The 23,059-nt window shown below is 44.3% G+C and overlaps 1 protein-coding gene across 1 annotated transcript in view; it reads left to right on the forward strand.

Moving 5' to 3' along the window:
- Positions 1-851: 851 nt before the first annotated feature.
- The window catches only part of LOC146204752 (phosrestin-2-like), a 356,983-nt gene continuing 334,775 nt past the window's right edge, over positions 852-23,059 (forward strand). Inside the window, exon 1 of the mRNA XM_084589457.1 lies at positions 852-1,183. Within this exon, the coding sequence (XP_084445583.1) occupies positions 948-1,183 (236 nt within the window). The 5' untranslated portion in view covers positions 852-947. The remainder of the gene's footprint in view (positions 1,184-23,059) is intronic.

Here is a 23,059-nt window from a genome sequence, read left to right on the forward strand (position 1 = left end):
GTTCGAGATACCCTGCGGTCCCTAACGATTCTGTAAACCTTGTCATGTCCAGCATATTAGTTGTGATACAGAGAGTAACAATGTTTAACCTTCCCTTCTGCTTGCAAAACTAAGCTAATCTGACCCGAAATTATAAGAGCAGCCTTATTTTGAATATACGTACTAAAGCAAGGAGAAAGTGAGCAGCGCCCAGAAAGGCAGGAAATATATTATATCAGAATATAACCATGACGACCTGACGACAAATTTTTCCTAAAATTTTGTTGTCGAACGCATTGAAAAGCATTCGAGGGCCTTTGAAATTCACGTTTCTTTATTTACCTCAATCCCTGCGCGTTCTGGCGCAGTCTTGAGGGCCTCAGATTTTATTACAGCAAAGTGTTTTGTTAAAATCTATGGAAGTTTACGTACATCCCTGCAAGAAAGGTGCTGTGAATGAAAAGTGGAAGCCACAGATCAATAAACGGCATTTTGACTGAAAAACGCAGGTGAAAGCTTTTTTTTTTTAATGTTTATATGTTCATAAGCTTCGCCGTCAAGATACTGAGAGTTCTGTGCATCGTCCACTCTTACCAAACGTCAGAAAATCAACAAGAGAGCGTGCTGCAAAATACAACAATATAAAAGTTTGTGTGCGCGTGCGTGCGAGGAGGACACAAAATGCACTCAGCGAGGAGGTGCGTATCTCCTAGGAGGGCAGTGACACAGCGCCAGCAATCGTGGTCACAATACACAGGCCCAAAAAGATACAGGCGCAGATAGAGCAGCTACACGAGGCGAAAGCGAAAGAACGCAAACGCCGCGGCCGAGTGCACGCGAGGGGAAGCGGGGCGCGCGCGCGCCGAGCACAGCGGCTGGCAGCCGCGCCTCGCCGCACACTGCGCGATGGAGGCGAGCGAGGGCTTCATGGAGTGAGGTGCCGCGTGGTCAGCGGGTTCCGGCCTGTGATGGGCAGCGGGCCCGGAATAGGCAGGGTTGACGGCCATCAGCGGTGTCGCGTGGACGATGCACTGTCCAACGGTGTCCCTAGAAGACCGCCTCGACGGGCAACGCGGCGACACGCTGACCACCGGAACGGAGGCGTGCGAGAATCCCACCGGCGCACGGGCGCGTCTGCCTCATCGGTGGTTGCAGCCGAGACGCAGGACAGCGACGTCGAATTCGGCAACCTCGCGCCCTGCAGGTCTGTCTCGCTTTACTGTCTGTCAGCTTTCGGCGAAGTAGAAGGAAAAAAATGGGAAAGAAAAAAAAAAAGGAATCGTAACCGCGGCCTTAACAAGCTCTTCGGCGTTTGCAGCCGAGTAATGGCGTGTTTCCTGCAAAATCAAATATATAAAGATTTCCGTTTCCATGGTTCAGCAGTTTCGAAAAAAGTGATGACAGTGCGTATCGTCGAGTGTACGCCGACACACCGAGTTAAGGTGCTGACGAAGGCCATCGCCTGCGGCGGCAAATAAGAGGCGAACGCGTGCGTGCGCGGCGTCATCTCTGTGCGCAGCGCTGTAACGGGATTTTAGGCGTCTATATATTCTGGAGAGGTGTAGGAGGTAAATGCGCATTCCTCTCGTGCTATGTTAGTCCGTTGCGTAGCTTTGAACAGCTTTCTTTTTCTCATTGGATGCGATTTTTTTTTTCGCGTCTTCTAAAACTGCATGATCGATGTCGCCCGTTGCTGAAAATGTATCAAGATTTATTTCTAATCCTTTAAATCGCCCGCAGATAACATTAAGTGCGTAAGCTCTCTGGAGTCTCAGTGAAGGCCTATCAAGCGACGTTTATCCTTTACTGGCGGCAGAATTTCGAAAGTTCACTAATATTGTTGTGCCTAATGAAAACAAACGAACAGCTTGTTCCTTTTCCTCTTTCTGACAATTATGGAGAAGAATGTACTATAAATACTTCAGAAGGAATCAGGTACATGTAAAGGATTGCCAGAACGCTGACCTGAATGAGGACAGCGAAGCAATAATAAATGCGAGAACATTGGAGACGATGCTAAAATTCTTTTCCGCTGTGCGATCTGCGCGTGGAGTTTTTGGGTGTTTGATGTCAAAATTCGTGACGCCAAATCGAAAGTAGTAAGTTTCGGTCACTGCAGCACCTCTTGTCTTATTTGGAGAGGTGAGCTACGTCATGACTATCGCAAAATTTTAGTATTTGAAATGCTATTAGAGGCAGTATTAACATGAATCCTGGTATATGCATATTCTTGCATTGCTTAAGGCGGTAATGTAAGCTTGTGTCTTCGCATCTGGTTGCACCGAAGAATTGACGTAGCACGCCTCGGCGATAAAAAAAAAATTTTGCCACATGTATAATTTAGCGAATATTAGGAAGTATCTTATACATATATTAGCACATGGCGCTGAAGCGCTGGCGTGGGAACCCCAGTGACCCTCATGTCCTCTCTAGGGGAAGTGTGAGAAAACTATAAACACCCGAAGCCGGCTGCGTAATATTTTGCTGGACCTGTACTTTTCTTTTTAATGCGCTAGCATTATTAGCTGCGGTGAAGGATTTCAGTGGTATGCCTGTGGTCATCAAGCGTTAAAGAAACAGGCAAAATCGCAGAGAAAAGAAACTCCGTCCACGTTGATCCGAACCCACGTTTTTCTCGTATATAGGAAGCGATACGAACAAGGGCGGCACCGTGTTACATGAAGGATAGAGGTTAACCTGGTTTGTGGGTGTTAGCGCTAATAAGACAACATCAGCCGACATGAAATTGATACAAAGCAATAGGATGAGTGCTCAGATGGTGATATAAATGATAAGGAGGTAATGAAAACTAGATACATATAAGGAGGTGGAGAAGGAATTGCGTGTTGTTAGGCACCGAAACATGCCTGGCGAGATGAAGACGCGGTCAAATCAAAATCCTGGCATGCTTTGGCGTATCTTAGCATGGCAACTCCTAAATTTGGCCGGGGTCAATCAGAATTTTAGTTTTACCTACCCTCGGCTATAATGTGGTTTCGAGGTAACTGAGCAATGCTCTTCACGTATTCACATTCAGACGTGGCGCGGGCCACGATCCTAAAGTCGGCATCTGTGTGTGTGTGTGTGTGTGTGTGTGTGTGTGTGTGTGTGTGTGTGTGTGTGTGTGTGTGTGTGTGTGTGTGTGTGTGTGTGTGTGTGTGTGTGTGTGTGTGTGTGTGTGTGTGTGTGTGTGCGTGTGCGCGTGTGCGTGTGCGTGTGCGTGTGCGTGTGCGTGTTTGTGTTTGTGTTTGTGTTTGTGCGTGTGCGTGCGCGTGCGTGTGCGTGTGCGTGTGCGTGTGCGTGTGTGTGTGTGTGTGTGTGTGTGTGTGTGTGTGTGTGTGTGTGTGTGTGTGTGTGTGTGTGTGTGTGTGTGTGTGTGTGTGTGTGTGTGTGTGTGTGTGTGTGTGTGTGTGTGTGTGTGTGTGTGTGTGTGTGTGTGTGTGTGTGTGTGTGTGTGTGTGTGTGTGTGTGTGTGTGTGCAAGTATGTCGTCAACAGGGCAGAAGAAGACTCCTGTTTAAAATGACATATGTAAATAAATAACCCTAAAATCTCTCCCTGAAAAAGACATGGCTTCTATGATGATTCTTCCTTTTTTTTTCAACGAATAGAACCATTTAGATTTTCACTAACCGAAATGCGTGCTAATTTTCTGTGGATATTTCGCAGAAAAGTTAAAGCAAGCTTGGTTAAATAAACGCATCCTTGTGATATGGACGAGCTTTTGTGTAATGTCTTTATGCGTTGTTGTATTTTTGCCGCATTTTTTAAACTTTGTCGAAAGTGTACAGTAACTACGAACCTCCTGATTAAGTTCACGACATTCATGTTTGCGTCATGAAAGGCGGACGGAGAGGCTAAATGGGCTTAGGAACCGACTTACAGAGCTTATCAGATATCGCACAGCCAACGGCTACAGTTTTTTTTTTTTTTTTTTTTGTCAAATGTTTTACTTTCATACTTTTCTAGAGTGCATTCTGCTTTTAAGTTATCGGTGATAACAAGTATTTCTCAGCGGCCGAGATTCCTCCCGAAGATGGGCTAAACTGTATTTTGTACGTATAGCTTCGCCATATCAATGGATTGGTGCAATACCGTATAGCCGAACATCCGGCCCCGCCGGGGTGCTGCAGTGGTAAGACGCCTGACTACTGTGCTGGAGTACCCGGGCTCGATCCCGGCCTCGAAGGCTGCGTTTCGATGGAGGCGAAACGAAGAGGCGTCCATGTGCTGTGCGATGTTAGCGCACGCTAAAGATCCCCAGGAGGTCGAAATTACTTCGTAGCCCTCCACTACGGCTCCTCTTTCTCTGTTTTCACTTTAACTCCCACCTTCCTTCCCTTACGGCGCGGTTCAAGTGTCCACAGAAACAAGTGTGGCAAATACTGCGCCTTTCCCTTCCTGTGAACCAATTATTGTTATTCTGCACAGATGCAGTTCAAGTGGGAAATTTTCATACGCCTTCAGAGTTCCACATCACATCCGGCATTAGCTTTGAGGAATCGATGCGACAAATGCCGAAGGTTGAAAATGAATATATGGTCATTAACATCCTGATGCGACGCACGGGCGTTTATGGGCACCGTATATAAAAGCCTCCGGAGTAACTTAGACCACCCGTGGTCCTTTTGCGTGCGCTGACACTGCACATGATACGAATGCTTTGTTCGAAAGCAATATTTTACGAGTTAAATTAGAAAACCAAACGATATGCGGGAAGCCTCGGGCTTAGAACTGCCCAGATAAAGAATAAATCCGTTTGCGCGGATTCGAATCCAGCCATTCCTCTCGGGAAAACAGTACGAGACCTGCTAACTATCGTGGCAGCCGATCACGTCGCATGTTTTGATACCACTCTCTCGTGATCTGTACTGCATGTCGTCTTCTACGACTTCCATTTGTGTGCATTGGATCCCAACACACCGCTATCGCATTGCCTTCTTAAGGTACTTTAAATGGAGGCTACCCCTGAGGTCCCCTATCAACAATAAGACCGATCTTTTCCTGAAGCCTGACCTTGAAACACTAGTCTCGAACCGAAAGCGAAATAAGTCATCAGCCTGGAAAGGTCAAAGAAACGGCATGAATAAGATACCAGGAAGCGAATTGAAGTGACGCCGTTGCAGGATAAGATGCGCTATCCGGCTCACGCCATTCGGTGGGGGCGGTGGTGGAGCAACTGAGACGTCTGGCCTTTTTTTGTCGTTTTTGCTCACCGTTGCAAACGCCTGTGGCAGCTTAAGAAGCAGTGACCTCCGGTTAATGTGCAAACGGGTCCGTCCTAACGTAAAACATCGCTCCGATGCTTTCGGATAGCCAGCCGCTACTTCTCAGCGAAAAGAAAATGTCTTTAACGGTGCAAATAGGCTGTGAAGTGAGAAGAACAAAAATGAACTAAACTTGCGCAAAGTTTATTGCACGAATTGTATACAGCTCCTTTGGTCGAAAAGGTATCGCAGGCGCCGTAATCTTAAACTCAGAAAAACGTGTCGGAAAGAGTGCGCGTGCCATTTCGGATAAAAGTTATGGCGCAAACGTTCTTCGCGCAGCTTTCAGGGAGGTGTCATATATCATTTCTTTTCCCATTTACTTCCACCTGCTAGTAAAGTTGAAGGATAGTTTGGGATATGGATTCGAACTGGCGACATATGCGCTCAAATCGTATGCCGTTCATTTTACGTGAAGGCGTCCACCGAGAATTGAGATATACTGGTTGGGAGCGTACGGCTGCGAAGCTCCAGGATGTGGGAAAGGCGGCCCCTCCCTCGAGTATAAGAGGGTGTGTGTATAAGTAAAACTGGTAATATAATACATTCAAAGCTAAACAACGGGAAGCGTAGAACACAGTCGAAATAACCACAGAAATGATCACGAGTAGTAGTTGTTGGCATCAAGAGTAGCCCGGTGGCACTTCGTCTTTCTACATCCTTTTTTCTCGACAACATCACTCGCGTCCGTCAGGATTCGTTGCAAACTAAGAAAATATCACTAACCAGTATTCATGTCCAAATAAAGCAAAAGAAATGTAAACGCAATACTAAAATGACACTAGGTGACAATGACGAGGGATGCAAGAACTTGTTAACCTAGAAGCGTAGTCATTCATTGAGCAGCAGGCGCATGCATTATGTGTCAGAGTTTCATGTCCCGGCTGCTTGCGAAGGACAATACCTGAGCATATCAACATAAAGCATATATGGAACGTATATTCGATTAGGGTTGTCATGGCTGACATGTGAACTTCTCGGGGTTTTGCGAGACCACATGGATTGCGCTAAAAATGCTACACACAGAAAGACATAGAGACAGGACAAGCGCAGCCCTGTCTGTTAAAAATTACTTTTGGTTTAACTCTGGTTAACCGTAGTTGATTTGCGATAGCAACGGCGGAAGCTTCTTTTGCGTGCTACATTGTTCCCCTATCACGCCCTATCAGTGTAAGGTGCTACATTATTGGGGACACTTAAGCTCATCCTTTAGGGGTATGACGCGAGAGCGTAAGTTACTACTCTTCTTCTTCTGCTTCCTCTTCCTCTTCTTCTTTTTTTTCTTCTTCTTCTTCTACTGCTTCTCCTCCTCCTCGGCTGTTCAAGGTCAAGCGTTACCTCCGCCGGACCACGCGACGGCTCGAAACACGGCGATTCGGGCTCGGCTGCTTATGCAGGAAGGAAAGTTATAAGATTATCCCTAGGTGAGGAACGCGCTGATATTTACTTGATATGAATCGAACGGGCTTTCTCTAGACAACTTTGAACGTTATTTAGATGCATTTTCTTTATGAGACAACCTAAACAATGACGCCACAATCAAGTAATGAGCGGAGAAGAAAAGTATATAGCTGCAATTTACTATAACTGGTTTGAGCCGGGAGAGATTAAGTCAAAGCATTGCCGAAAAACCACTGTAAGATCTTCCCTTTTGAGCATAAACATCACCATTGCCAACTCTGGGATGAACTTTCTAGCGATAAAAGCATGAAAAGAGCCTTTAAAGTCGAAAGTTGTGCTTACGGTGAATAGGTGCTTCGATTGTGATGCCTTACTGACGTGATTTATTTCATGTTGTTTTCAAGAGTGTCTTCGCACATGATATATTGGCTTTTTATACAAGCCGCCTACACAGGCACTGTGCAGAAATAGTGGCACTACTATGACTGCCATCAATTCAGGTCTCCTGAGCCGAGGTCCGTTTCTGCGAAGTCAAGGATTTTGAGATATCTTTTAATTGAGTAGCAACTGTGGGATATATCGGAATATATTGTCATGCACATGCTGATTCCAATTCTCTAAGCTTACAATGCGCGGTAAAAATTTGCTTTTATAGTTTTCCCCGCGCTCATTGTGAATAGTTAAAACTGCTATAGTAAAACATTGTGTTGCGCTTTTGAAAATAACTTTGACGCAACATTGGAATATTGTAAAATACCCCTTATCAGCTTATTAATACCAATAGTATAATTTTCAGACGGGTAACGAAATCTTACTTTTCAAGTTGGTTCTGAGCTCATAAAAATAAGTCCAACTTCCATAAAAACCATCCGGTCGCATTTTTGAAAATTAATAGCAAAAATCAATAACCCTAGTGATGGAAGAGCTGCAGACATATTTATTGTTATCATGAAGCGATACAGCGTGTGAAGAAAATTGGGCTCAAAAATTCCTTTCGGTATAGTATGGTATGGTATGGTATGGTATGGTATGGCATGGCATGGCATGGCTTGGCATGGCATGGCATGGCATGGCATGGCATGGTATGGTATGGTATGGTATGGTATGGTATGGTATGGTATGGTATGGTATGGTATGGTATGGTATGGTATGGTATGGTATGGTATGGTTCTGAATGCAACTTGTTCGAAGACCTTGTTCTGTGTTGTCTGTATTGGCATTGGGGACGCAAGGGGGAAGGGGGGGGGGGGTATCAAAAAATAAATGAAAAAAAAAAACCTCTGTCGGGGCCATACCTCGTCAAAATCCGGAGTGATCCCTCAGGCACACTAAGAAATTTTTGAACAATCTGTGGACTCACTCAGACTCTCACATGCTCGGGCTCACAATACTCGTGAGCTCTTTTAGACACACAACTCGGACGCACTCCAAGTCGCGAGTCAGCCATTTGTTGCGACTCGCGGCTCACTACGACTCGCAATCTATCTGGGCCCACTCAGTCATTTTGAATCACAACTAATCTGGACTCACTCGTTTTGCTCATGACTGACTTCGACTGACTACTCATTTAGGGTCACTCGTTCATCTAGACTGATGACACACCTGTGCTCACTCGCTCATTTCAACTCGCGACTCACTTGAACTCACTCATTTGATTCGAGAGTCACTTGGGCTCACTCACTCACTCACTGTGCTGAGCAATTTCTTCAGCCCGAATGACCCTCACGATTGTGTTTTTTTCTTTAGTTAGGAGGCTTAGTTTTTTTGTGCTTTTGATTGGTTTATCTTTATTTACGTGAATAAAGTGTCATATATGATTTGTGCTTTCTTTTCAAACCCAATCGAGGTTTGATATAGTCGATAATTGTCAGTAGGCATAAATAGAAAGTCTGAATGTGCTTGGCTAGGCCTCTATCTATCGCCAGTGGCATATTAGTGGCAGCAATAATTGTGTGCAAAATGCGCAAAATATTCCAGGGAGTGTACGTAGGAACATCTTACTCAAATTTCTCTCTTCCTGTCATGAGACACGTTCCCAAGCAACCGCGCCTACAAGCGTCTTTTGTCGCGGCAACAAATCGTACCTGCTCTCCGCTATCAGTGAACGGAGAAAAAAGGGCGCACACCGTCGTCACGAAAACACAGGTCATGATCTGTGCCTGAGCCCGGACCCGCAGCTCAAACCATGATCTCAATTTGCGTCCAGACTTACGATCGAGACCATGATCTGAACTTGAGCCCAGACACACAATTCAGATCGTGATCTGAACGTGAGCATGCACTCACTCATAACTCAGATCATTGTATGAATGTGGCCGTGAGTGAGCTCGAGTGAGTCGACATATGAGGGATTCCGCCAAGCTATGATCGGGGCACATGACAGAACTAGGCTAGTGGTCAAAAGAACTGAAAATAAAGTTAACGAAGAAAGATGCCTCCGTGGGCTTCGAGGATGTAGTTCATTAAAAAGGAACCCCACTTTGCTCGGAGCAAGGATGCATGCTCTAGTCAAGATTTAAAAAAAAAAAACATCACTTTACTGTTTTAAATCTGACTTTATTACTTTGTTAAGTACCATGGTGTGGTACTTAACAATCCGTCGTGACTGTAATCGAAAATGTAAACGCCAAGGTCAGGAAGAGTCCTAACTGTACATCTACGTAGCTCAGCGATACACAGCAAATACAAAACCTTAACTCAGCCAGAGAAGCCTAGACAAAACACAAGCAACGACATGATTCTGAGTTCCTTGACCGAGGAGAAGAAGCTTGTAGGCGAATACAAAACACATATAATGGTGCCTACACGTGCAGTTCAGGTTCGTTCAATATAAAGGCATTTTAGCTTTCACTTGTCAAGTTTGTGACAAAGTTTGCCTCATAATAACAGTCATGAAAATATTTTGTCGTCTCCTCAAATGTAATTAGGTTAGCATGCATATCATAATCAGCATAGATAACTATACACCAGCTGCCGCTGACATTTGCAGATTCAAGAGACCGATAGCAGAAGCATTAGTGCCCGCATTCTTAGAATCCACCACGGTAGCTATGCCGCATATTTCGAGCAACCACTCGAAAAAGGGGGAAGAGAACATAGGCCTCCAGTCGGTTTCTAACCCAGGTCGAGACAAAGAGACCTGCTTCGCTGGAACTGCGTTACACCACTACGCCATCTAGGTTTTTTCTTTATTGTCCAAACTTCTTTTATTTCTCAAAGCAAACACAGTCTGGCAGAATCATCAAAGTGAGCCGGTTTTCAGGCAACTCATCTGATTATGAATGGTTTAAGTTGGACAAATTCTCTAATGCACTGATAAACAGAGGTGCACAATACTCAGTTTTCCAAACATCTATTATTTGTCGGACACAACCCACCAAAATAGTCTCGGATAGCTCTGACATGAACATCACCATGGCGATGAGCCATTCGGCCGGTAAACATGATATGCAAATTTAATCGCATTAGCATATCATAGGGAACACCAGCGTCATTCTCTACGGCTAGAAACAGCATTCCATTTGGGTCTATAAGGAAATCTTTGTGGAAAACCTGCTGTAACTCATCACACAGCAAACCCATCCCGATTGCCTATAAACACATACTCAACAGTATCCGGCTTTGTGGACAAAATACATTGACATGCCACAGTAAAAATATTTACTTTTCCGCCATCTATGTCTTCGCAGGCAGAACTGCCTCACGGAATTTAAAGAACAACGTTTTTCACAGTAGACTGTACAAGCATTCGTTTCACACGTTTCAATACGTTTTGTGTCGGACGAGAAGAGTATAATGACCTGTACAGAGGAACAGGCAAGGCTGCTTAAATAAGATATAAAGCCGTTTTCTGCGGATACTGGTTCAATATTCTATCGAGAGCAGGTGCATGAAATCCCTGTCACTTGAGAAATTTCACAAAAATAACCACACGTTTCATCAGTGATGTGACGAGGAATTGATACAACAAAAATTCGAGGACACTTTTGGCGACTAAAGTGATGAAAGGCGAAAGCCTGAGTGCTGCATTCTGCTACGTGACTGTTACGCTGTAGCGATGAATGCTGCTACGTGTAAAGCGAGCAACAACTGTTTCACATTCTGTGAGTGCATTTATTCAGTAAATTCTGCTTGGCAGCTACGAGATCGCGCTCCTTGTGTCTTCGCAGTTGTTCTACGTTTACTGCTGTGTGGTTGATTTTACCGGATGAGCGGAATTAATTAGTAATTAATTAAATAGTTAAACAATTGTTACTAATTAGTGGTTATTGAATAATTAGACAAAATTAGTCATTAGTAATTTATTAGTAGTTTGTAATTTTAATTAGTAATAATTTAGCATTTCAGTTGGTAATTATACCAATTAGCCATTAATTCGTAATTTATCATTGATTGTCATATGGCCATATAAGGCACATATTTGCGCATATTCCATGACGTCGTCCCCTCTCGTCCAATCAGAGCCGCCTCAAAAGCGTGACACTTTTGCTGACCACAACGATGAGACAATAAAGGCTTTCGCGTTAACAATGGCAAAGCTCTTTCCGAGCGTAACCAATTAACAATACGTACAAAGGGATCATCTCCATCTCGTAAGAAGAAACGGCTAATAACCTGACACAAAAATAAGAGTGACAAAGACATTCCACCAGTGCCTACTCGGCGGAAAAGATTCGTTCCGATTTCCTTCTCATAACTTGAAGCCCTGAATGCAAATACCCTGCGTATTTTTGTACATTTATGCTCAAACAGTGCAAAACCTCCCGCACATACCATACTTTGCTGATAAAACACAAATTACATGCAGTTCCACTAGCAAATTTTGATACTTGTTTTACCGCCCATTTTCAACTGTGAAGAAACCAGCTATCGAGATGGTGCAGTGCATTTGTGGAACAAGGCATTGCACTGTCTTGGTAACCGGATTCTTGACGTGCTAAGCTGCCAGTCTTTCAAGCTGCGCCTGAGATGTCGTCGTCTTCATCGTCTTCATTTCCTGTTACAAAGTTGCATTATAACGACGTTTATTAGACCTCCTTCATTCTAACAAAAGCCTAAACTACCCTTTAAATGCTTATCTAAACATGGGAACGCGTGCTAAAGAAAAGTGCGTCAAAACATAGCTAGAAGAGTTTTGCTTCTCCATGCTGGAGTAACAGTACTTTTCTAGCACCTCGCGAGGCGCTTTTTTTTTTTCCCTCTATGGGGCTTAAAAAGGAACAATGGTCGTTTGCATATCCAAGTTATAATTCTGCACAATGACGAATTCACCTGGAGACGGGAAGTCATGAGGGGTATTCTCTCGTCCATCACTGGGTCGAATACAGGTTTGGAGGTTGCGCAATTGAGAACGGCCACGTTGCGCCGGGTTGTTTATACAGTACCTACGTAGACACTTAGGACAAGCAATTTCGCACAGACGTCCGGCTGATCCCCCGGATTTGCGTGTACAACAAGATGCACTCACTCTTGCGCACGCGTGATGCGACGATCTTGCGAAACTTGGCTTTGGCTGATAGAGAAGCCCCTCGTGTGGCGCTCGCTGCGCGCCAGCCTAGGCTGGAGTCTACCTCTTATCGATGTATCGGCTCTGCTTTGGGGGCAACGCACGATTGCACGAAGAAATCGCTGCCCGTCGTATGCACGCTAGCGTCTGCGAGCGAGCATCGATTGCCTTCCTATGAAGATGCAGTGGCACTCTCATCGTGCGATGGAAACAGCGCCACGGTGACATACAAAGAACAAAACCGTACTGGCAAGGCTAATTGACACAACAAAGACTGCAGAGTGGAGCTTTAATGTACCGCCGAACGAAGCACTTCATTGTTTCTTCATTCGTTGGCTTTACTGTTTAGACACAGGACATTTTTGGAAGGGTTTGCTCCTGCAACGCTCTCCTCTCATTGTAAATAGGTCGTGTTTGAATTTCGGTCAGGGTATACGTGATGACATGCAGCTAATTGCAGAAAAGAACATCATTATCATGTAGCTCAGGATTATGATGCATGTCTCACTACCTATGTGAATCCATGGTAGAACGAGGGGGACAAGATGGCTACGCAGTATGAAAAGTTTGAGGAGGAGTCTCAATTCGCAAGCCGAGCCAACGTATTGACAAGAACACTTGTGTTCGTTTTTCAGTGCTGTTTCACTACGTATGTACCACTTATCAGCCGCTGTAATCTTTTACCGAAGCTTTTATCGATAACACATTTAGTTTGCTTAGCGCTGTATGAATTTCTTTCCAATTGGCCAGGTATGTTCGTTGACGATCATTTCTGATCTCACTCACCACTTCAGGAACTTGTTGGATATTTCTTTACTTAAACAGTAGCAAGGTTACCTCCGGCACTTTTCTGGCCGTTTTGATATCTCAAAGTGTTCCGTAGGTGTTGTCCATAATCATAGAAACGAAATGTTGGGATTGTCGTGGCAGCCGAGTTTAGCATTAAATCTGGTGCGGTATGGTGCGGTGGGATGTTGCATAGGGGGGTGAAAGGGAAGGGGAGGGGGAGGAGGTGATGTGGGGCAGGGGATATTGTGGCGTAGTGTGATGTGGCGCCCCTTGGGGTGAGTCTGTATTCAAAAAAATTGCCCACGATTACGTTACTTCCTAATGCGTAATTTGAGCGCAGCTCATCAGCTGTTTCACCTTTTCAATAAATTGAGGCAAAGATTTCGAGCAAGGCACGTATGTACAATTAAGACAACTTTTTTTTCACACGTATTCCTTCAAGAAACACTTCACTAACAGTTCTTGGCTATCATGAAAGAAGCTTTGTGGTCGGAGAAATGAAGAGAGCAATTTAGTTATCGGGAGGTTGCGGGAGGCGGCGCGTGGGTACATAGGAACGTTGCGCGACGAACAGATAGCAGCGACTCGCTGACGCCGCTAGCGAGTGAAGCGAGTGAGAATGGGATGCATTAACCGTAGCGAGCCGGCGTCTCCGCCACCGGAGAGCACCCTCGCCGCCACTCAGGAAGAGGGGGGGCTCCTCCTCTTTCTGCATGGCGGCGACGGTGTTCTATGCAGCACGTTGACTTGACTCGCTACCGGCGTCAGCGGCATCAGTCAGTCGCTGCTAGCGCTGCCTCCGGTGACCCCCCCCCCCCCCCCTCTTTTTTTTTCGTCGTGTTCTCCGGTTGCTGAGTGCGCTCCTGCCCCCATCGTTCGCCGCTGAGTGTGCCCCCCCCCCCCCCTCTTCCTGCGAGGCTCCGGTTGCCGAAGCGCCGGCTCGAACTGGGGGGCTGAAAAGGGGGCGGAACTGGTTACGAGGCCGACGACGCTGACGCCACCGCGAAATCCAGGAACAGGCGCCAAAGAGCTGCGCTCTAAGCTGCACATGAGCTATGAGGAATGCCGTATCAGAGGCCTGCGCGTTAATGTCGATCCCCTGGGGCCGTGTTTCACAAAATTTAGTCATCTGGCTTTGTTTACTGTTGTTGGGAGAAGGAGCCGTGGCATCCAAGCGTTCGTGATGGGAAGCGATCGGACCACTGGACCATCGGCGACCACACCTCACCATTGAATGTAAGACGCAAGCAGTGGTTAGCGAATGCATGAGGCGAGTAACGTTGACTGTAGCTGACGGCGGGACCTGCTATCCCCTGATTTCTACGATTGTCCGCTCCCTGCTTTTGGTGATGGCGGTAGTGTTCATTAAAAATAAAGAAACATAAAAAATGGAAGGAAGAAAAGGTTTCCTGCAGAGGCAATTGCTTATATCTGAGCCACCCGGGCAGTGGCCAGCGGAAAGAGGACAGGGAACTAATAGCGAGAAGTACACAGGGAAGCGATGACAAGCAAGGACAGGGGGAGTTTTCCACATTATTTGCAAATACAAAAGGTAAACGAGTTCGCGTCGCTAGCACGCAGGTTTCCAAGCACTAGCAAAAAAAAAAAAAACGACTGGGCGCGAGCGGCCGCTCCAGTAACAAAAAGTAAGCTGTATATAGAATTACCATTGTTTTGTCACTGGTGCGCGCCCTTACGAACGGCCACAGGAGCGCCTCGAGGCTGTCCGGGATGATCTCGCGACACGGCTCTGGAGACGCAATACAACGAAGGAGCACGTGCTCCATCGTTGGTGCCGCTGTCACGATAACGTCCGTGAAATTGAAATAGAAAATTGAACCTTATGAAAAGTGGCCCCTAGTTCATTAACACGCGCCGATGACACACAGCATCAGAGCTTTTCGCCTCCATCGGAAACTCGACTGCGGCAACCGTAATATGAAGCCACGACCTTCAACAGCCGATTTACGAAAGCACTTTCAAAATCTCAGAGATACATCCGAAGAACTTTCAGTTGCCACGTCCCCCAGGACATCAGCGAGTAAAAGTGCGCATTTCACGGAAGTTCGTTTTCTGAAAATTGGAAGCATAACAAGCGAAGACAAGTTTTCTCGCCGAAACGTTGGCATGCACCCTGAGGCTTATGCGGCCGCGTCGTCTGCTAGACGTGTGTTTCTGCGCAGTCACCGCGTCATGAACGCGTTTTCTCACGACGTTTGCAACGTTACATAAAGAGCATCCGCCGCCAATGCACTGTGACACAAACACGGAGCATCTAAAACGAGCTATAGATTTTATTTACTCGTCCTAGATCGGCAAGTAATACGGCCGAGAGCGTATACTGCGCGAGTTCACTTCGCGTTACAAACTGCTTGCTATTCCTGTTTTATACTTTGATATGAAAGCACTTGAAAGAATATCGGCACGTCATTGTGAGTTTTCTGTCGATCACTACCGTTAGCTTTTAGGTACAGGAAACAAACTAGGGTAGTTACTGTGTAAACCTGTAATATTACATTTATTTAGTGCTGTGCTGCATATTCTTGTGGCGCTCAATTGTTCAGGTCATTTCATAAGCCCTGGGTGCAAAGTAAATACGGAAATGATGGGCGTATATTGCGAGCCTTTAATGAATCAAACATGGCGCTCCAAGCGCGTGGCACGTACATATAATGTCGTATAAGCCGTGCTTGTTAACAGCTGCATGCTTGAATATTTTGTCATTTTACCTAAGCGCACAAACTTTACGAAACGTATAATTTATTGAAGGCTGTAAGCGCTCGTTTTATCGCGTTTCACATATTTTCGACTGTACACGCTATGAAGCGTGTCATCGCCATGGTCCAATCCATCGTCACGGCTTATCCAGTGGAAAATAATTTAAACAGGGGGCACTTAATTAAGCATTGCCTATTATGAACAGAAGGCGATTGCGTTGTTGGACCCCGTTCGCGTCACAAATTCAGTGGGTCTACGTTTAGCCAGATTGAACCAATGAGCCTTCGCGATATACGAGAGTGTGTGTGTGTCTCTCAACAAGAAAGTACTGGGTTCGAATTGCACCCCCACTCAAAGTTGACTCAGTTTTCATTTTTGCTCAATTATCTTCCTCTCGTTACGGAATTTCCTTGAGAAATTTAATGTCAATCTGAACATTTCGAACTGTTCCTAAATTTTCCATCGGGATTTTTCGTTCACGGACAACGACAATTACACCGAATTTTCGGCAACACGGCACCCCTAATGACATCGCATTAAAGTCTTGCAAATTCGGTCGATGAAGCGATGTACTTATGAGAGAGTGGGGCTGGCACGATGTAACGGCGCGTGGTGCAGAATATGTCATATATTGGGTCGAGGTGCGTCACTATGAGCCTATATGAAAAGAGCTTGCAAAGCAAAGGCCAGGTAGATAAAGGTTAAGAAGAAACCAGCGACTATTCAATTGAAGTAAATAATCAATCGATGCAGCAGACACACAATAAATCGGGGCTCAACATGCAACTGGTAATTTAGCGTTTATTTGTTGGAGGCAACCAGCGTGTGTACGCATTAGTTTCTCCCAAATAACTGCAACATCATCAACGTTTTTTCTTCTGGACAAAAAACAGTACCTTAATTTTATGTTTCATGCCTCCATAGGAAAAATAGGCAGGGACTAATAAAAAAAAAAAAAAAATCAGCGACGCATGAGCAGCGGCAGCTGGTATCCAGGAAATACTTTTGAAAACTACCGCTAGGAGGCTTTCAGTGGCGCCCCTATAGGCGGTGCACGTATAGATAATGCCATACAGGCACTCTTGTACGGCGCAGCGATAAGCGGGATTTATATGTATACTTCGTGTAGTCTTTCGCATTATGTGGTATTTTAGGGCTGCGTGCTAATTAATATGCGCATGATTAGGACCGCAGGCAATTGTGGCTCCATAAATTTAAGGGGAAGCGTAAGTTTGCCCCTAATATTGTTTACGTTCGGCACCTCCAACGGTCTTATTTCGTCTCAAAGATGTCAGAGCACGACCAGTATGTTCGACTTGAGAATGCCTTTCTGTTGTTTATCTTATTTAATTATGCGTTCATTTTTATCAGTGAAAATGTTCTTTATTTGAGAATGTTATCAACGCCACTATATTTGCGTCAAGGCCAGTGTGCATGTAGATTTTTCCGTCATAAACTCACTGTAATGCGGCTCCTCCTTACTGCTGTATACCTCGCAGGCATGTTCATCTGAAAAGCTTGACGTATTTTATCGCTTACCTTCAGGAATAAAGCTATGCAGTGCCTCAGATTCTTCTTTTTACTGTGCCGAATTAAAGGTTACTCTTTTTTTTTTCTGTATGCGGTATATATCCCCAGCGCTTTGAACAAAGTCATTCTATCTCCTCTGATGTGCTTCAGCAGCTAATTTAGTGGCAGCAAAATTTTGAATACGGTGATTATCCTTAAAACCTGACTTTTCATCCGCTTCATCACAAACTTCGGTTTTAGTCTTCAAAGTGTTCGGTTTCAAACAAATTTTTTCGACTCAATCTTTTTCTTTTTTTATTTTCAAAGCACACTTCTTGTATTGCGCTTACGCATCATTCAAAAATAGCGTTCTCGAACTCAAATTCTGAGTAAAGCCACTGTCTAGAGTGTCGTTGAGAAGGTGGGGTATTCTATAAACCTTTTAAGTGCAATCTTTTTGAATGATCATCTTTCGATGCAGTTTTGATGAAATCATTAATAAGCGAAGGTGAATCATCTTTGTATAGCCGCCTGTGCGAAGCCGGGCAAACAGCTCGAGCGCGCCATTTTGTTCTCCCTTGTCAGCGCAGTACCCCGGCTGTTTTTCGTGCGGATAGCATTTCCCTCGGTCTGCATTCATCAGAATTATTGGCTCGTCGCAACCTAATGCACCAGCACTAGTTCGACACCGGATACGGCGTCCGTTCGCCTTTATGCAAAGAGCAGCCGGCTGCGCATCCGGAACGCGTTATCCTCCCTCGATATATCCATTAATTAGTAAGGACGCAACCGTGCAGACCCCCTTCTCCCCACCCTTTCTTCCCCGTAGTATACTGGCAGTTCTTCGCAGTTGGCGCGTGCGATATTACGAAATAATAAAGCGCAGCATTTATTGTATGAAAATACGCGGGGAAAGTGATTTGCGGAAAGTTTGAGACCTTGCATGAAATTTAGATCTGGCTTTCCCAGAAGAGCATGCAGAAGCAAAAGATGTGCGCGAGCATTGGCGGAAAATCCCCCGTGATGCAGTTTAAGCGACCTCGGTGACTGGGTTTCAGAGTAAGTCTAGCGCGCTGATTTTACGCGATCGGTTACCAGCGAGAGAGCGGTGGAGGCTTTTTATAGCTGCTGAAATTTAAATTTGATCGCCTAACACTATGGCTCTGTGAACGCGAAGGTCAGTATCGCAAAACATCGCGGAATTATACTTATTAGGAATTTCATTTCCTTGCGCTTCTGACCCAAAGTTTATGCGAATCAGGCTCATGTATTTTCGTCCTTTTTTTTTTTTTTTTTGCCGTTGACGGCATATAAGCGCCTTAGCTTGGCCGCGTGGAAACATGTTATAATCTCCGTTTCGAAGAATGCCTTGTTTTTGTTAGCTAATTTTCTTGTCCGAAGGAAGCAAATTTTTTTTTTTTATTTCTGAGACATTGTGATTTTCCATTTATTTTTATATTTTAGCGTTTGCATCCGCGCATGTTGCTTTGCTTGCAATAATCGTTCCTTACTCGTGTCAATAAAATGTATGGAATCGTGTGTCCAAGAGAAAAGATGCAGCATGACTTTTGGTGAAATGCACTGCGGTATCATACTTTGAATGAAAATAGCATTTCAAAATTATCATGGTTGTTGGATGCCCGGGAGGAGTTTGATTACTCTTGGAAAAGCCAACGAAGAAGGTTCACTAAGCCCCAATGGCTACTTCTACCCCAGAAAGGCAATCAACACTGCTGGTTCTAGTAACTGTAACAATTTTCTAGGGAAAACTTACCATTCTCGCAACGTTCTTTTAGTATGTTAGTGCTGGGGCTCTCAGTCCGACAATAAGCCCTTGTTTATGTGCTTGTATGAAGCCAGCTAGGACCGCGAAAAAAAAGAAATATTACATAAGCATGATTGAACTACGTCGAGTCTAGTTTTTGAACCCGCGATGCCGTTAATAGATCAGCTTTCGTCTTTATCAACAAAACGAGAAGCAAAGACATAGAACATATCAAAGCGAAATACAGTCAAAAGTCGTCGGGCAACCTTTGACGGATAATTTAAAAATTGGGTGCAGACTTTATTGCTTCCGATCATGAAAGCCATTCTGCTTCACGTTATTGTATCTTCAACACCTCGATAACGCTGTCATTGGTTCTTCAAAGTATGACTTTGAAAGCCCGAAATGCCCATCAGCGTGTCTAGCTAACATTCTAGATCGCCAAACGCTGTGAAGGTCCATCAGCATTATCAAATCTAGTCTAATGGCATCACCATCTTCTATTTTCAAAAACCTGATTCCAAAGTTGTCTATTGGTGAGACTTTTTCTCTGTGTGCGTTAGAAAATATTTCAAAAAAAAACTGAATAATTTAGAAAAAACATGCTCTATGTAGTTTCGGGTTTTTAACAAATAAAACAGTGCATTTCTCAAGGTGCAATGAAACATTTTTCCTCGAGGTAGGTCTTTGCTTTTAATGAATTTGGGTGTAATTAAAAAAAAAAAACACTTTTGATCCCACGAGGAGCACACATATTTTTCACATGTATTTCATTCATATATACCCGTTTTGTTCATGGCAGAAACCCAACACTTTCCCCACTTTACCGCACAATCGCTAGGAGAGTAAAATTTCCCAACAATTTCGACCGAAATGGTGTCTTACATTGCACAAAGCGCAGCAATATCGTCAGCATTCGCTAACAGCTGGATCTCCGTGGCCTGCATGCGAAAACCACCAACAGAACAGAGGTTGTAGGGGACAACCTTGTCCCACTGAGCATTCTGGGTGTTCGGCTGTGGTGATGGCATAGGAGGAATAACTATATCATTGTAGTAGCCGAACAGCCAGTGCAATTAACTGCCACTCTCTTGCGCTGGACATTACCTTTCGTTGCCTCATCGACTTCCATATGTGCGCAATAGCTTCAGGTCACATCTCGATAGCATTGATTTCTTAAGGTGGCGCAAGGAGCCCCAATTTTTTATACGGTGCTACAAATAAGTTTCCCAATCACCAATTTTGGTGACATTTGCTTGAAGCCTGGCCTTTAAATACTAGCCTCGAGCCGGAAGCGAAGGGAGACACCACATGCTTGGGGACATCTATTTCGCATTTCGCCAAGCAAGTTGAATCGGCAGAATTTTTTAGTGCGCAGCGCTTTGGCGCCCGTTCCTGCGTTTCGCTTCGCCGTCGGCATTGTCCCTCGTAACCAGCTCCGCAGCGGGGGCAGCGCGCTCTCCTTTCTAGAAAAATCAATTCGAAGAGGGACAAAACCGACCTGCATACAGGACTTAGGTACACAACGCTAGCGGACAAATATTCACTAAATAATTTGGCTTACAAGCCACCAAAATCGCAATAACGGAACATTACGAGAAAACAAAAATTGACAGGGATATTTAATTGGGTATGTGATTGTGCAAACAATTTTCAAATTGGAGGATATTGTCTATTTGCAGAAAGGCAGTGAATTATATTTTGTTATTGTTTGGTAAACAAAGGAATATTTAAAACGGCTAATATAAGCCGCCATGGGTGTAACCTGATAGCTGTGAGACCTTCGTATAGGACGACAGAAACGCTGTTACAAATAGGATCTCGTGTTTAAGTTGTTGTTATTGCAGAACAAATGAAAGAAATGTTAGCCTGGCGATCTTTCTTCGTTTGATAGTTAAGGAAGTTGTAACTCAGGTAGCATGTCAGTCAAAAAAATCTGTATATCTGTATTTTCACAGAACGAACTAGGCCGCCCTTCTTTGAACTTTTTCAATATTATCAATTTAGTTTTACTGATAAGGATCCCATCTCACGCTCGCGTATTCCAATGGCGGACGTACCAGTCGAGATAGGCAATTAGTTTTGCTGTTGTGGAAGCCAGCTTCAGTTTTCGTCTAATAAACCGCAACTTATTTTTGACTTTTGAAGATATATTATTTATGCGTGAATTCCAACTTAAGTTAGAGGGTACAGTAACACCTAAATATTTAAAAGAGGTTGAGCATGCTATGTGTCGCACGTCTATTTCATAATCAAATTAAGAAACATTTAATTTGTTTATCACTGTAATGTATGAAGTTTTTGTATAATTAATCTTCATTTGGGAAGTTGTGCACCATTCATTACTGGAGTTCAATGCCGAATTTATTGCCATCTGGTCTTTTGGCTTTGAATTTATTGAGTAAATTTAACAATTATCCGCAAATAGCCGGACTGTAATATAGGGAGGGAGTGAGATTGCAATGTCATTGACATAGCATACAAATAATATAGACCCCAGCACAGACTCTTGAGGGACATCCGAGGGTACACCCAGGACGTCCGGTTTCGCGCTGTCTACCTCCACAAACTGGGTTCTGTTAGTGAGGTAAGCTTTTATCCAGTGTACAATATGTCTGCTTATGCTAAGTTCAATCATCCTGTTAAGACATTCATCACGCAGCACATTGTCAAATGCTATAGACATGACTATCCAAATTGCATCCACTTGATTCCTGTCGTTTATTGTTTTTGAAAAATAATGCAAGGTTTCCACAAGTTTCGTAACAATTAGATCCCGCCTAAAACCATGGTGATTGGGATTTAGCTTGTTTATGTCCTCAAGGTATTTGTATAAACAGTTGGCCACGGCGTTCTCAAGTATACTGCAACAAGTGGAAGTGATAGAAATTGGTCTGTAATTGTCAAGAATGTGCTTGCTTCTAGATTTGTGTGCTGGTACTACCCTAGCCTATAGCCAGTCATTTGGTAAGAAATGTTGCTTCAGAGATGCATTAAACATAACAAATAAATATTTAGCGACCCATTCCGCGTACCACCTTAGGAACTCGTTAGGAATAGAATCAGGACAGGAAGACTTTTTTTTTTTTGTATCTAAATTAAGAAGAGGGAAAAATGTACATTGTTGGGACAAGGTAATATTTGGCATGTCAAACGGCGGGGCCCATAGTACGCTTCTAGAATTCTGGGGCAAGGAGTTAGAAGGGGTAAATACAGGTTGAAAATAAGCATTACACCTGTTAGCGATACCGGATTTATCAGCAACTACAGAACAATCCACTGTGATAAACCCTATTCTTTTTTTCATTCGAGGGTGAAAGGTGACGCCAAAAACGCTCGCTACTCAAACGATTAGAGTGCGCTGAATAAAGATCGGCAGGCTGCTGACATCTTCGCGTTTTTGCAGTTTTTAGTCTATCGATGGTCGCTCACCTCTTCATTGTTTTTGTATCTTCTTAGTCATTCTAGCCAGATGCATTTTCGAAGTACTCGCGGTTTACACCAAGAAACCGCGCCGATAAATGTAGAGAAATGAGCTTTAGTCAACGATGTACTAGTCTAACTTTGGCCGCACCGTTCATTCTGAGTGCGGATTTTCCAGCATCATGGTCATTACAGAGTTGCAGCCGGCCATCGTAGATGACTAGATGCCGAAAGCCGGGCGTCATTTATTTCAAAACGCAAAATGCCCCCACGCCGTCTCGTCGTTCAGTCGCTCCTTCATGACATCGATCACTGCAGAATTTGGCGTAAAGTACGCCCAAGGGAATTTTCACGCGATGTAGCTCTCCCAGTCTCCCGTCGTCATCAGACTGTTGATGCAAGGCATCTCGACACATAAACTGCGTAGCGCCATCAAACTGTCTCATTAGAACTAGTGTTGCGTTACTCAATGTTGTCCACTTTCTTCCCTGGTGTTTTTTTTGTTTTGTTTTGTTTTCTTTCAAAGTAAACGGGGGACGTGTTTCAAATGATATCGCAGAAGCTAACACGTTGCCCAAATGATCAGTGGTGCAATGACCAACTGAAAAGAGTAACTCGGGCTACTTTCTGCGTTATTATGAAAAAAAAAAAGAAAAAAAAACGCTTTAATAGGACGGACTGTGCAAAGGTGCAGATCAGCATA

The sequence above is a fragment of the Amblyomma maculatum genome, chromosome 1 (assembly GCF_055883805.1).
Source record: "Amblyomma maculatum isolate TAMU_Amacu chromosome 1, ASM5588380v1, whole genome shotgun sequence".
In the NCBI taxonomy this organism is placed as follows: Eukaryota; Metazoa; Arthropoda; class Arachnida; order Ixodida; family Ixodidae; genus Amblyomma; species Amblyomma maculatum.